This window comes from Furipterus horrens, unplaced genomic scaffold (assembly GCF_987537825.1).
Source record: "Furipterus horrens unplaced genomic scaffold, mFurHor1.1.pri manual_scaffold_6, whole genome shotgun sequence".
In the NCBI taxonomy this organism is placed as follows: domain Eukaryota; kingdom Metazoa; phylum Chordata; class Mammalia; order Chiroptera; family Furipteridae; genus Furipterus; species Furipterus horrens.
In genome coordinates, this window is record NW_028327176.1 from 165,526,582 (window position 1) to 165,541,020 (window position 14,439).

General features: G+C 33.7%; 1 protein-coding gene across 1 annotated transcript in view; it reads left to right on the plus strand.

Annotated features, from left to right (window-relative positions):
* Positions 1 to 14,439, plus strand: part of LAMA2 (laminin subunit alpha 2) — a 521,547-nt gene that overhangs the window by 357,211 nt on the left and 149,897 nt on the right. The window contains exons 28-29 of the mRNA XM_090279831.1: positions 2,398 to 2,515; positions 8,430 to 8,564. Of these exons, the coding sequence (XP_090135957.1) occupies positions 2,398 to 2,515; positions 8,430 to 8,564 (253 nt within the window). The remainder of the gene's footprint in view (positions 1 to 2,397; positions 2,516 to 8,429; positions 8,565 to 14,439) is intronic.

Below are 14,439 nucleotides of genomic sequence, written 5' to 3' on the forward strand. Positions count from 1 at the left end.
TATCCGTTTTCTCTGTTATGTCCTGTAAGAATATGAAATCAGTAGATATTTGAAAGTAGTATTGTATAATAAATTTGTAGAAGAGTCCAGGGAAAGAAAACAAAAATTATGAAACTTCTCATGGTAAACCAATGAATATAAAAATACCATACTTCCAATGTTTATTCTGTGCTAACCATATAACAGAAAATCCTTTTCTTTCATGCAAAGATCCATATTGCTTTTCTGATTATACCAAAATTAAAAGGATAAATCAAGGGCCAACATTAACTTTCAAATATGTATGCCTTTGGCTTCTCTTTCATAGTTTTTACTTCTAACAAGAGATTATTTTATGTGAAATAATAAAAAAAGCATGCACCAAAAATATTCTGTCAGCTATCTTGTTAATTATTTTAGAATACCAAATAAATGTAAATCAGTTGGCAGAAGCCAAAGCAGGTTTGCATGTCATAGAAGATAGCAAATAACTTCATGAATGTGCAAATATATTGTTTTGCAAACTGTTCTGTGCTGCAGTAAAAGAGTTTGGTCGTAGACAGAACCTTTGTTAGTTGAACTGATAGAAACAATGGTGTGCATTTTTCATTTTACTTTCTTTGCCTGTTTCATACAGATTCCATCTTCCTACACTGTGAGCTTGTCTTTTTTCTTACAAGTCTTTTTCCCTCATCACCTTACTTCACATCCCTCACTAAATAATATCTTTGGCTTAAGAGATCACTTTTTTGAAACTTTATAATAAAGACTTCACTTTTATTCTAGGCTCAGTAAAAACTAGTCATCACCTACCAACAACAAAGACAAAATAAAACAGTGGATCAGCACTTGATTTTGTAAGACAGTGGAATTGCGACAGTGTTAAAAAAATAAGTTTGAATCTTATCCCCTAAGTAGTTAAGATATAACCCTTCAGCTTTATTCAGTTACAAATTTAAGTAGTCTCATAATCAGAGAGTTTAAGGGGTATTGTACATGTGGTTTGAGATTCAGATTTTGTCCATATTGTCAATGTCAATTCTTTTTTTCTTTGCTTTTGTCTTCTCTTACATTTACTTGAAGTATCTACCAACTTTGTATTTCGGTTTTTATTTGAATAAAAGCTTGAATTTGGTCAAATACCTGACTCAGGAAAAAAGAAAAATCTTATTGTAGAAATATCTGCTTTTGGCACCCTTCAAGGTTCAACTTGTTCTTTTAAATACTCTTAAGTCTGTCATGTGCAAGCATCTGCAAGAAAAGGGAAGACTATTCTAGTAAACACACAGGTTATAAAACACCATGAGGTGCCAGTGGGGCTGACTTGTCAACAAACACCAAGCTACCTTTTACCCCACAGAGAACCTAGGTGAACAAAAAGGAAGAATCTTTCTTATAAGAGGGGAATGGTTTGTTTACAGATCACAACTGCCATGTTTCCTTCCAGGAGGAAAAGTGAAATCTGAATTTTAACTGAATGTGTGTTTCATAAAAGCTGGTTAATATTCAGAGTGCAGATTATAATGCCAGTGAAGTCAAAATGTGCATTCATAATTTAGTGTCAATAAAACCTACTTACACCTGTTATAAAGTTTATGATTCAAGCTCCTTAAGCTATCAGAGGTGACTTTATTGAAGCAAAACTATTTATTTTCTCATTTAGATGTTTATTTGCAGGAGATTTCATGTTATTAGTCATGAAATAGTCTGAGTTTATGAACTGTGTATATTTTTATGTATAATTTTAAATTAAAAAATTATCAGTGTTTTCACTGTGAATTTTTTTTCAATTATCAGGACCTTTCCATCAATAGGGAGCATGAGCTAAGTTACTTGAAGAATTTATTTAATAAAGTTAAACAAAACACTAATTTGAAAGCATTTTTTCATCAGAAAACTATCAATATTATTTGATTATGCTCAATCATTGTTTTCTAGATGGTTTTCTAAAGTTTTAGAAAGGACATTCAGAAACTCAGAAGGAAGAAATCAGAGTCGGTTGTGAGTTTAAGTCATTTCACTAGTGACTGTGGAGGATATTCTAACAGGGAATGACCATAGGTTGTCTGTTTGAAATTATGTGAATGTCTAATTAATCGGCCATGTCTACCTGAAGCCATGCACATTTTTTAAGTTGGGGGGCGAGGGGATCTTCATAATAACTTCTTAACAGGACATCAGACATCTAATTTTCTAAACTCCTTGAGATTTATGTGAATATTTTACAAATGTGTAATCTCAACCTTTGAGGAAGCAAAGATGCAAGAATAAGATGTGGCATGTAAGTTCTTAAATTTTAGGCAGCTTCAAAGTAACAGAATGACAAAAACCTAGAGGACTCTTCTTGTAGGATTGACTGTATGCTAGATGATTTTAACTTACTGCGTGGTGATCTAAGTAAATGCTTGTCATGTCCAGCATTTCTGAAATCTCAATGGAGGTAGCTGAACAAGGACTAGTAACAGCAGAGACTCCTCCAGCTCACTTGATTGAAAACTGTGATTGTCCTCCGGGCTATTCTGGTTTGTCCTGTGAGGTAAGTTGGTTCCTACTTAACAGAAATACTCTCAAAGCTACCATTGCTACACTCAGTTTGACTATCCTGTGTACTCTCACCCTGTTCTATTTGATCTTCCACTCACAGTGTGAGGCACAGTAAGAAGAGGATGATGCTGCTCTTACTTAGAAGTAGGAATCACATCTGAAGGGAAATATTTTATAAACATTAAAAGATCTGTAAAAATATAAGGCAGTCAGAAAATAATGTTTTCATAAGGCCCATTTATGACATCTGATTTATTTTCCTGCTATCTCTTCTAACCAGTTAGAGATGCTAAAACTGTATTAGGTTTGAGAGGTGGCATGGTTAATGAATAGAAAAAGCAAGTTCACTTGGTGAATCCTACCTAGCTATACCACTTGGACAGGGCATTTGCTCCCTTTGTTTCCAGACTCCAGATTGCTTACCTATACAATCAGCATGAGGATTAATTTAAATGAAGACATATAAGTGAAAGCCACATTATAAACTGAAATGTCATTCAGCTTTGTAACATCATATGGATTCCATGTTTTTCAGAAGACAATTTCCCAAGAATGACTGCAAATTTCCTGTTAAACATCCCTGAAATAATGTTATAGCTTTGCTGGTGACTAGCAACATTCATTTGAATGTGTCCATTTGGCCCAATAACATCAAATAATCCACCTCATTCCTCATTATTAAATCAGTACTCCTACATACATACACACACACACACACACACACACACACACACACACACCAGTAAGTATATAGATTGCACTTATATACAAAGCCCACCCAAATACACATACGCACATACAGTGTATACATGAAAAAGAAGATAGTGAGTATGGTGCATATAAAACATGCTATGTTTCCAATGAGCATGAAAGACTTAAAAGTAGAAGACAGAAAGAAGTTGAGATTTTTCTAGAGATGAATTGAATTTATTTTTCTTATCCTGATTAGTTTTTGACTATACTTCTGACTGACTGTGTAACCTTAGTCAATTCCTTAATTGTTGTAGGCCTTAGTTGTTATATAGTTAACCAATCTAAAAAATTAGTAATTGGTTTTTGAAGTTCTAACATTTTCTGATTCTGCGATATTATTTTGCTATTCGGTAAACAATCAAGATTCACCTGTAAATATCTTGAAGAGAAAGTTTCTACAGCTATGTATTATTCTGCATTTATTTAAAATAATACCACTGTTTATTTATGAACAAAAATGTTAGTGGAACAGCAAATTATTTTAATATAGCCTATCTTCATTCCATACTTTAAATGTTAAATGTTAAAAACTCTCAGTAGGTTTTTCAAATAGTATGCTCTAAAACATGCTTCCCCATTCAACTTGGTAGTTTTCTATCATTATCTGAAAATATAAGTTAGCACAACTGAAACAAATGATAAATGAAGAAAATCAAGAAAAACTAGGAATAAGTGCAAACTATCAACTAGTACTGATGGCTTCAACTATTCCTCATAAACTGCACTTAGGCTTCTATTTACAGACAATAATTACAGTAGTATCTTAGTGGAGAGATTATGGGGATAAAGGCCTATCTCTCATAATAAGGTACCTGAGGTGTTCCACAACCCATTGCTTCTAATACATTATATATTTTATTTATAATTCATCTTGATTCTAAAGTGTAATTACCCAGGCATAAAATCTGATCATCAAAGCAAGAGCTAAGAACAATTTAGAAATAATACATCCCACTCCAGTAACATATGCTTTGGGTCATGAATACACAAAGCAATTCCTTTACCATATTTTCACTAAATGTATAGTATTCTAGAGATGTACGCTGTTACAAGCTATCCATTTCATGTTTTTACCCAAAATATGATGCAAACAAATAAAATTAAGTATTTGCTACCACTGCAAGTATGGCCATTTGGGAAGACACAGCCTTTGCCTATTACCTGTAGCGTTATGACATTACATCCCTGTTCGTTGAAAATATTAGTTCTAGAAATGCCTCCTTATTACAGTCTATGACTTGAAGCAGAAGCCATATTACCTTTGAAGTCCAATAAGGGACAGAGTTTCCTCCCCACGCAGATTGGTGTGGGAGCCACTGAATTTAACATACTTAATATCTAGGCTCCTTCTCACCATCCTCTCAGTTAACATTGCTGCCTAAACTGACCTCAACTCAGGTTAGGTTGTGTGCAGAAATAAAAAATATTCACCATTGAATATGTGCTTCTCTACAATAAGATTATGGGAAACAGAAATGTGTAGGTCATGTTTTTATCATTTCTGCCTCTTTCTCCTTGCACAGGTTTGATAGAACATTTGTCTCACAGTTAAATAGCTGATGTCTACTAGGTCACCACCCAGAAGCTGTACTTTAGTGAAAATATTGCTTTTAAACCTCAAACAGTGTCTACCTGTGATCAGCTCATTAAATTCGGAAGACAAGATAGTGAATGCAGACTCTTCTTTTTATACACGCATCCCTCTTGGGATGACCTTTACCATTTCTCTTGCACACGAAAGACCCAAAGACTCTGTTCGCGTACCTGAAATTATTGAGGAATGGTATGGATAAGTGACATACATTGTAATTTTGTTTCCCAATGCAACTTAGAACAATCACTGTTGCCTTTATTTTTTAATATAATATATGCTCAATGACTACATTTTAAAAATTACCTGGGATAGAGGCACCCATATTGATTTATTATATGTTAAGCACTGAGCATATATTTATCTCATTTAATCCTCATAACAACCCTATAAAAATAAAACGTACCATTTATTGAGTGCATACTCTGTCCTACACAATGCCAAGCACACTTCCTAATACACTTACACCAACATCATTGAGTATGTGATACGATCCCCATTTTACAGATAAGGAAATGGAAACCCAGGCAGGTTAAGAAAACTGCCTGTGATCCCACAGCTAGAAAACAGCAAAACTGCAATTTGAACCTCTGTTTCAAAACACCTGGACATACAAGTACTTACATGTGCCTATTACACTCAATAACATCCTTATATTCCTGGTGAGGAAACTGAGGCCCACTGTATTCAAAGCCTGCACAAAATCGTGTGTAGTAAGTGCCTGATTGCAAAGCCCACATAAACATTCAAGATAGCGCTTTTATTGTCAATAGTGCAAGTATCTATTTATATTGTTAAACTCTGAGGAAAGAAGGGGGTTGGTGTGTAATTCTGCACCTGGAGCGTACTGGTTCATTACTCTGTTTGTCTCCCATTCCCTTCTGTCCACCCTCCCACATATTTGAGTGAATTTGATTCTAACATTTAGATGAGATATCGTTTTATGAAAATAAATTAAATATGGAAGGAGATCAGAAGAAAATTGAGGGATGAATAATTTTAGCACAAGGAAGCTTTGAGAGAATTTGAATTAGAAAAAAAAGAGGTAAAAATTCAAATAGTGTTTATTTATTTACTTTCTTTAATTCTCAGTTTTGTTCCAGAAAGGCTTTTAGACAGGACTTTAAGAAGTAGCTGTTACCTTTCCTCTTTTGTTCCCAACTCAAATGTAATCATTCTCATGAATTTTTTTTCCCCAGTTCACTGAGTCTGCTATTGAAAAACACCCTCAAATTTTGTTTGAAATGGAAAGAATAAATACAAAGAGAATCCAGGAAAGGAGGGAATGAAAGAGAAATAAATATGTCCCATTCCTTTAAAAACTATATTTTAAAGATTTTAAGTCCTGAATTGTGGAAGTATTTTTCTTTGATAACTCTTAGAAATCTAATCTATAAGGAAACAAAAATAATCTAGCATGTTAAAACTGAAAAAACTTCAAAAACCATCTGGATTCATATGCCTGCTCACATGTGGGTTGAGGAAACTGCCTTAATGACACCAGGAGACTTGCCTGTATCCCCAGACAAAACTAACTTGTAAAGTTGAGCCTTCCCTCTTCATTTGTGTTGCACTACCAGAGTCTGCATGCCCTGTAAAGACCCACATAGGAGGAACATGCAGGCAATTCTCAATCCCAGCTGCTTATTAGACCTTCCTAAGAGTTTTACAACAAACCCTGGCCCTAATCTCCACCAATTAAATTTGAATCTCTGGAGGTGAAGCCAAGCATCAGTACTGAAAACTTCTCAGATGATTCTCTGTTCAACCAGGATTGAGAACCATCTAAATAGGTCTGAAAGGTTCTACACAGACCTCTACTTGGAGCTCAGGCTTGAACTTTCACTAGGGGTCCTGCTATTTTTCCAGGGAAGAGCTATAGTAAGAGGAGAAATTGAGTGTGTGTTAGAGTAAGTTTTACCTATGGCATTCATCTTCAAATTTTAGTCTATAATATCAAATACCATATGATTCTTTAATGAAAGTGCTGCTTCTTAACTTTGTTCTTCTTCTAGGATATGTCTTAAACTTTTGCTTGAGATATAAAGTAGAACCAGGAACTCTCACTCTTCGATTTTTACACACACACCCCAAATAAATAAACCAGTAAAATAGCAATAATTATATAGGTAACCAAGAAAGAAATCCATGTAAAGAAAATCCAATTTTATTCTACAGTAGCATGCTAAAGAATTGGAACAATCCACACTGTAGTATTTTTAAACGCACCTTGGAATGTTTTTTTGATTATGCTTAAATGAATTCCTTGGCCATAATTTCATTTTAATGATATGAATAAACTTATTTAAATATATCATCACGTCCACCATAAGACAAGAAGACAAGGGGGACCCAAAATATTTTTAATAACTATTCCTGGTTTTATTAACTTGCTCAAAACTGAGACATTTTTAAATCTCATTAAAATTTTTTTATAGGCTGTGATAAAAACAGAGACTCTTAAGTGCTTAATTGAGGTTCTTTCACATTATCTGAATCAAAATAAACAAGGAGAGTGCTGACTATTGATCTTTTTCTCTTTGTAAGGAACTTTTAAACATATTCCACTGGGGAAGACCTGGTTCAGAACCAGAAGGATGCAAAGGCATTAAGAAGTTCTTAATCCAATTTTTCCCCTGCTTATTCAGCAACCACTTTTTTTTTCAACAATGGGAGCAAGATAGCCTGTGCAAAAAAATCCTACAAAGCCACAGTGATAAAATAGTCCCTTTATAATCTCCAGTGGTACCTGAAAAACTACCTCTTACTCATAAATCAGAGTCTAATAAAGGCAGAAACTTTACATATGAAGACTGAGCCCAAAACATAAGATTGTTCTTACTCACCAAAGAGAATGAGAGCTGTGGGCTTCCTTCCAGGAAGTCAGAGATGTCTTTGATACATTTACATAATAAACCCGAATAAGGATGAAAGTCTTCATTTTGCATAAGTCAGCTTTGCTAGCAGTTTTCTGTTTGCTCTCAGTTTTTTATTGCAAAATGAAAAAAAATAGATCAGGTAAAGATAAATTTTATTAGTGGCCTAATATTTCCAAGACATGTAGAGCTTTTATTATTCTGAATTTCTTACTATTATAGTCTTTAAATTATATCAATATGAACAATGCAACCATGACACTTTTTTATTTATTTGATTTTTCTGAGTCTTGTTGGATACTTGCTAGTTATCCATCAAGCACAAAAGAAGCAGGTTTTAGATTGTGAAAAACATTGGAATTCTCTCTTTACTTCATAGGACAATTTAAAAACAAATCCCTTACTCAAGAAAAAGATGACTATTTGAAGTATTTTCAGGCTGAGCAGTATATGCAAATGGCAGCTTTCCTTTGCTGAAATATGATGACACAGATGCTGCCTATACACCCTAGGGACCAGGCAGAAATACATGTTAGGAATCAAAATTGCTACTTGTGTTTGTAAGTGATGTTGCCTTTAATGCAGGTGAGGGGGATAAAAATCCTTTTTAACTACACTGAAAACCCAAGTGTTGCTAAAGCAAGATTTCCAAATTAGTTATTCTAATTGGCTTCTTTTTCTTTCAGACATGCATGCCAGGATTTTATCGACTGCGTTCTGGGCCAGGTGGCCGCACCCCTGGGCCAACCCTGGGCACCTGTGTTCCATGCCAGTGTAATGGACACAGTGGCCTTTGTGACCCTGAAACCTCCATATGCCAGGTATTCACTGGAGCCTTTCTTGAACAAGGTCTATGTGTTCATTTATCTTTACACGTGCTCAGATGCAGTGTGCTCAGATGCACATGTGTGTGGAATAAAACATGCAGAAAAAAGGCATTTATCCTATTATACATGTATTACACATTTTTAAAGTAATTTTAAAAATGATAATTGGAAAAACCACGATTTATGTCAAAATACAAAATATTAACAGCATCTTAAAACAATACCTGAGGACACAACTATTTATGTAGAAACCACATGAGGGTTTTTTCTGATTAGAAACAAAAATAAGCTTTTTATAAGAAATTTGAAAATTATAGAGAAGTATTAAGAAAAAAATTAAAGTCATCCAAAATTAACTTCAGAGAAACAGTTAATATTTGGGGTATTTCCTATCAATTTTATGCACGTGTTTATAAATATGATTTATATAATACTATAGGTGCAATATTGTGTTCTGTTTTTTAAATGTAAATATTGTAAGCATATTATGTTACTAGATATTCTGTAAAATCTTTACAATCTTTGTTAGGATATTGCATAATTTAACCATTTTTCTTAGAATTCCGGCTGCTTTTATTAGTTAGTTTATTATGTTGGTATGTTCCTGTTGGTGGGTGAAATGGTACCAGGTGTTAGACCAGTGGAGTCAGTCTGGTACTTGAGTTCCAGCTAAGAAAGAATTCAGAGGCAAGACTCAAACTATAAGAGAAAGTTTATTTTGAAAGCCACAGAAGTAGAGGAAGGAAGAAGCCATAGAAGAAATAGGCTCAGGAAACAAGTTACAGACGAGAGAGGCAAGGAAAACATGCCTGAGGGTAGGGAGTGGGGAAAAGCCTGGGCATGCTCCATAGAGAGAGCCTGCTGAGTCCTTAGTCCCAGGGGCTCTTAAGGTTAGGGACTTTAGGGGAGTCTTCAGGGGAGGATCTCAACCGAATGTTCATATGCTTTCCAGGTGTGTCCTTTCAAGGTCATGGTCCCCAATGATTGTTCATTGCCAAGGCAGGGGGTTGTTAGTCAATGCACTTGGTCCTGATGTCAGCCATGGCATCACTTGTCTGGTTTTGCTGCTTTTCTTGGCCTGCAGCTGAACCACAACTGAGGCCCAGATGTGTTTGATGCAGGTCAGAACTTCAGTGTCCTGGGGTCTTAATGCTTAAGCTGTTTTTTAGCTCCTTTGTTTGTTTTCCATCTAAGGGAGTCTAACCCACATGACTAGCAACATGTCAGGAGGAAAGGTCAGGGGAAGGTTCGACCCACACGACCAGCAATATGAAAGGTCAGGGAGTCTAAACCGCATGACCAGCAAGCAATATGCTAGGGGAGGGAAGATTACCCTGGGGCTGAGGTCCTTGTTTTCTCAGTTTTGCCCATTGTTGGGCACATCAATGCCTTTCTTGTGCACTCACGCGCTCTCTCTCTCTCCCTTTCTCTCTCTCTTCCTGTCTCTCTCAAATCAATAAAAACATATTCTCTGGTAAGGATTTAAAAAAAGATTTCTCTTTTCAATCAAGTAGGCTAATAAATTTATCACATGCTTATTTGTAAGGAAGGTAGTAGAGGTGAAAATATGTTTAAGTTTTGCTCCTATGTATTTTTTATCCTTAAATTGAATAATGAATGATAGTATTGACTAGATAATATTAATCATCCTTGAATCCCTGAAGTAATTACTGCTAGGTTTCAGTGTAGTATTTTTTCACCAGTATGCTGGCTTTTAAAATTAAATAGATAATTATAGGTGAGGGGATAATTTAATTTATACATTCTTCTTTTGTTTTGTTTTGTTTTGTTTGTTTGTTTAATCAATGAGAATAAACTTTCATGAACCTACAGAAGAAAATATTGAAGGCAGGCTTGGAGAAGCCAGACTAGGATTCAGATACCATCTCTATCACTTTTTTTAATTATTAAATATATCAGTGACATTGATTAATAAAATTACATGTTTCCAGTGTACAATTCTATTAAATATCATCTGTATATTTCATTGTGAGTTCATCACACAAAGTCAAATATACATTCTTAAGTGAGAATTAAATGCATTTATTTTTCTCATGCAATCTTCACTTACCTTTAACAGAGTTATGTATACTTTATTAATTAATTTAGAATAATTCATAAAGGACACAGTTTAGTTTTATTTGTTAGGTTAAATTTTGTTGTCTACTGTCCTTTTTGGACCAATTGACAGTTTTAGCTATATTTGTGCTTTAAGAATCTTAAATACTGATCTATTTTCTGAGATATCCCTAGATGAAGTGAAAATTAAATATGTATGTGTATCAGATATGCAAAGCTAGTATAAATTGGTGTGCTCTTATTTATTATATGTTACTTCAAGGAACTTACAACTTTTGAATTTAGGCAACTTTATCTTTGAAACATCCCCTGAAGGCAAATAGGAAATAACTATCACTACTCCAGTGCTATAACTGAGGAGACTGAAGCATATTGATTTCTCTTCTATTATAGTGTGGATCCCAGTTTAATATCATCTCCATTACACAGTGCAATGCCCTTTACTTTGATACAGTGATCATAAACATGACTCTGGGGTCACTGTCTTTGTTCGAATCCTGGCTTTATCTCTTTCAGGCTGTGGAAACCTAGGCAGCTGATATAACCTCATTGGGATCTTAGTTTTCTCATTTATTAAATGAAGATAATAACAGTGCTTAGTCATAGAGTTTTTAATAAGGATTCAGTAAATTTCTTAGCACATGGTAAACTCCATAAAAGTGACAGTGATAATGGTGATTATGATGATGATAATGATAATAATTAATACACATTTTATCTACCATTTATAGTTTAAAAACCAATAAGATGATAATTAATCAAAACAGTTAAAAACTATTATCTCTAGCACTATGCTAGATCTTCTCACTTATCTTTTTTTTATATGCCTTTCTTCAAAAATATGGGGTAGAAAAAAAACAAAGCTATAGAAAATGTTCTAATTATTTCAACTGCTAAATAAAATTTACATCACTTTGAATTGTTCTCTTTATAATTCATAATGTCACAAGAGAGGTGTTGCTTCATCATAGGCATTAATACATCCTATACATAGGTGTGTTATTATTAATAGCTCAGTGACTATTGCCTCTTCAGAAAAATTTTCTTAAGATGGAAGAATAAAATCTAAGTGATATTGAACCCCAATCCCTGAAGGGGAGAGAAGATAAGTAAACTAACAATAATTAGTAAACACAGAGACACTCTAGATAGATAGATGATGATGATAGATAGATAGATAGGTAGATAGATTTTCAGAAATTATATATAACACATCTATCTCTCTCTCTACCTCTCTATCTTTCTACACAAATATAATCTCATTTAATCGATACTACACTCGATTGTCAGTATTATTTCTTCTGTATTTCACATGGAATATCAAAGTCTCAGCTAGCTGAAATTATTTCCTCAAGACCAAATAGTTTATGAAAGTATATTTTTACTCTATCGCAACTCATTTTAAAATGAAAAGAAAAACAAGTCTTTATTATCAATGAGCCCTGTTCTCTTATATTATTGGTACCTGTGGTTAAGCAATTAGCCCTGTCCAGAATAAATAGACTCAGAATAGAATCTACTGTGGCCATTTTATAAACCCTATTTTTTTAATCTATCTAACAAACTTACCAAAATAGGTATTACTAGCATTTTATTACAACACTGAAAATTAATGGTGAGAAAATTTAAGTAGCCTACAGAGTCTTGTTAAAAATATATTAGAATCAGGTTTCAAATCTACTAAAAAATGCTACTGCAGACTGAGAAAGAGTATGCACACACTTAGCTAATTCAGTGAGTTTGACTTTGAAAGGTCAGGTGAATTATATCCTATAGTACTGGGAGAATCTACAAATGTGATTAAAAGCCATGTATGAAAAATATTTGCAAAACTATGAAAATGTAAAATTTGTCACAGGATAAAAACAAGTGAAATGCCATTCCAGGCTTTATAAGTGAAAATAAAATGTAGGAAACAGACTGAATTTGATCTCCAGTAAAATTTAAGAATTGCTTACTTAACCAATATGTGTCAAGTGTGGAAAAATAAACAGTGCTCAGGAGGAATCAGAATATGTTCATTCAAAATAAAACATAGCAAACTAATTGCTAGGATTGCTATGTACATAATATCTGAAACTGTAACTTCCTGAATCCCATTATAATATCAAATTCATCAGAAAGTGTAATATGACATACATCCAATTCAGCAAATACAATGACAGCTACCATGTGTCCAGCTCTATCTATGTTCCAGGACCAATGCTAGATTTCTCTCAGTTGTTTTTAGTCACTTTAAAAGGATTATTTCTTCTTTCACAGCTCATCAGCTGATGATGAGAGACACTAAATAAGCCAGGAAGGGTCAGATCTGTGATTCAAACTGGCATGTTTAAATAGACATTGACAGAATGTTTGTGATATCCTCTAAAAAAGGTAAAAAATATGAGCCAGATGGTAATCAGTTAACAGTTGTGATGGATATAGAAGTTGTTGAACAATGTGACCTAAGATAATTTCTAGAGATGTCCCCAAATAATGAAACGTAGGCTTTGTATTTGATCCTGTCATGTTCAAAATCAGTATCAGTGATTTGGATGAGATCTATCAGGTATTCAGAGGACATAAAGGTGGAAGTGTCATCTAATGTGCTGGATGTGGTCAATAATTAAAAAGAGCCTGACAGGTGAAACTGTAAGATGAAATTAATTTTAAAAGGTTTTGAACTGAGGTGGGTTCACTTGTTTATTCATTCTTGAGGCATTGTTCATAAGTATTTCCCATTTACAGGTGTTATGGTAGGTGCTATGAGGATAAAGATGAGAAATGTCTGGGCCTTGCTCTCTAGGAGCTTATATCTAGTGTTTAAAGGAAAGAACAGAGGAAATGACATGTAATAGCAATTCCTGTGGAAAAAAAGTTTTTACTTGACTACAGATTCATTTTTATAAATCCAATCAAGGGAGGAAGTAATTCAATAGATTTGCAAATCACAGGTAGAGATTTATGATCTCTATTTTAAGAGAAACCCTGAGTAACCAGGATTGTTAACTGTTTAGCTTGGAAAAAATATATATTTAGCTTAAAAAAGATTTAGGAAGTAATAGTATTCTTTAAATACTTAAGAACTTTCCCTGGGAAATGGAAATTAGCTTTAGAAAGCAGAACTTGGATCACTGACTGAAAAATTAGAATAAAATTGATTTTTATTCACCATAAGGGAAATTTCATAGCTTATTGTTATATGAGAGGAAAAGGGCTGCTTCATACATTTAATAATATATCAAGGAAAGTGTGGAGGTATCCCTATAAAGAAAAGAAGGTTAGATTAAGTAGCTTCTAACATCAAGTTTAACATGATGTTATTAATATTGTGTCCATTTGGTTTAGTAAAAGGAAAATATATGTCCAATTTTACCATGTGCAAAAGGTACACATATTATATATTCTAATATATTATTGAAAAGATACTGGCACATATCACATTTGAGAATATTATTGAATTTCTAATTAGGCACCTAAAATATAGGAATTTTTTCTAAAGATTAATTTCTATATAAGAGAAATAGAAGCAGAAATATTATATCCACTATTTCAAAGCACACAGAGAAGTAATATAAAAGGTCTATGTCAAAAATGTTTCAAAAATGGCATCATGATTTATGTGTTGTGTTTGTGGACCTACCAGAACATTTGATTCAGTTAACCAAGTTTAGTATGTCAGCAACACTTTGAAAGATTGACTGCCTGTCCAGAGAAGGTCAAAATATTTGCTTGCTCTGTGAAGAAATTATATAGAATAGCAGGTACAACAGCAGCAAACCATATTTTTTAATCTCTATATTTCTAA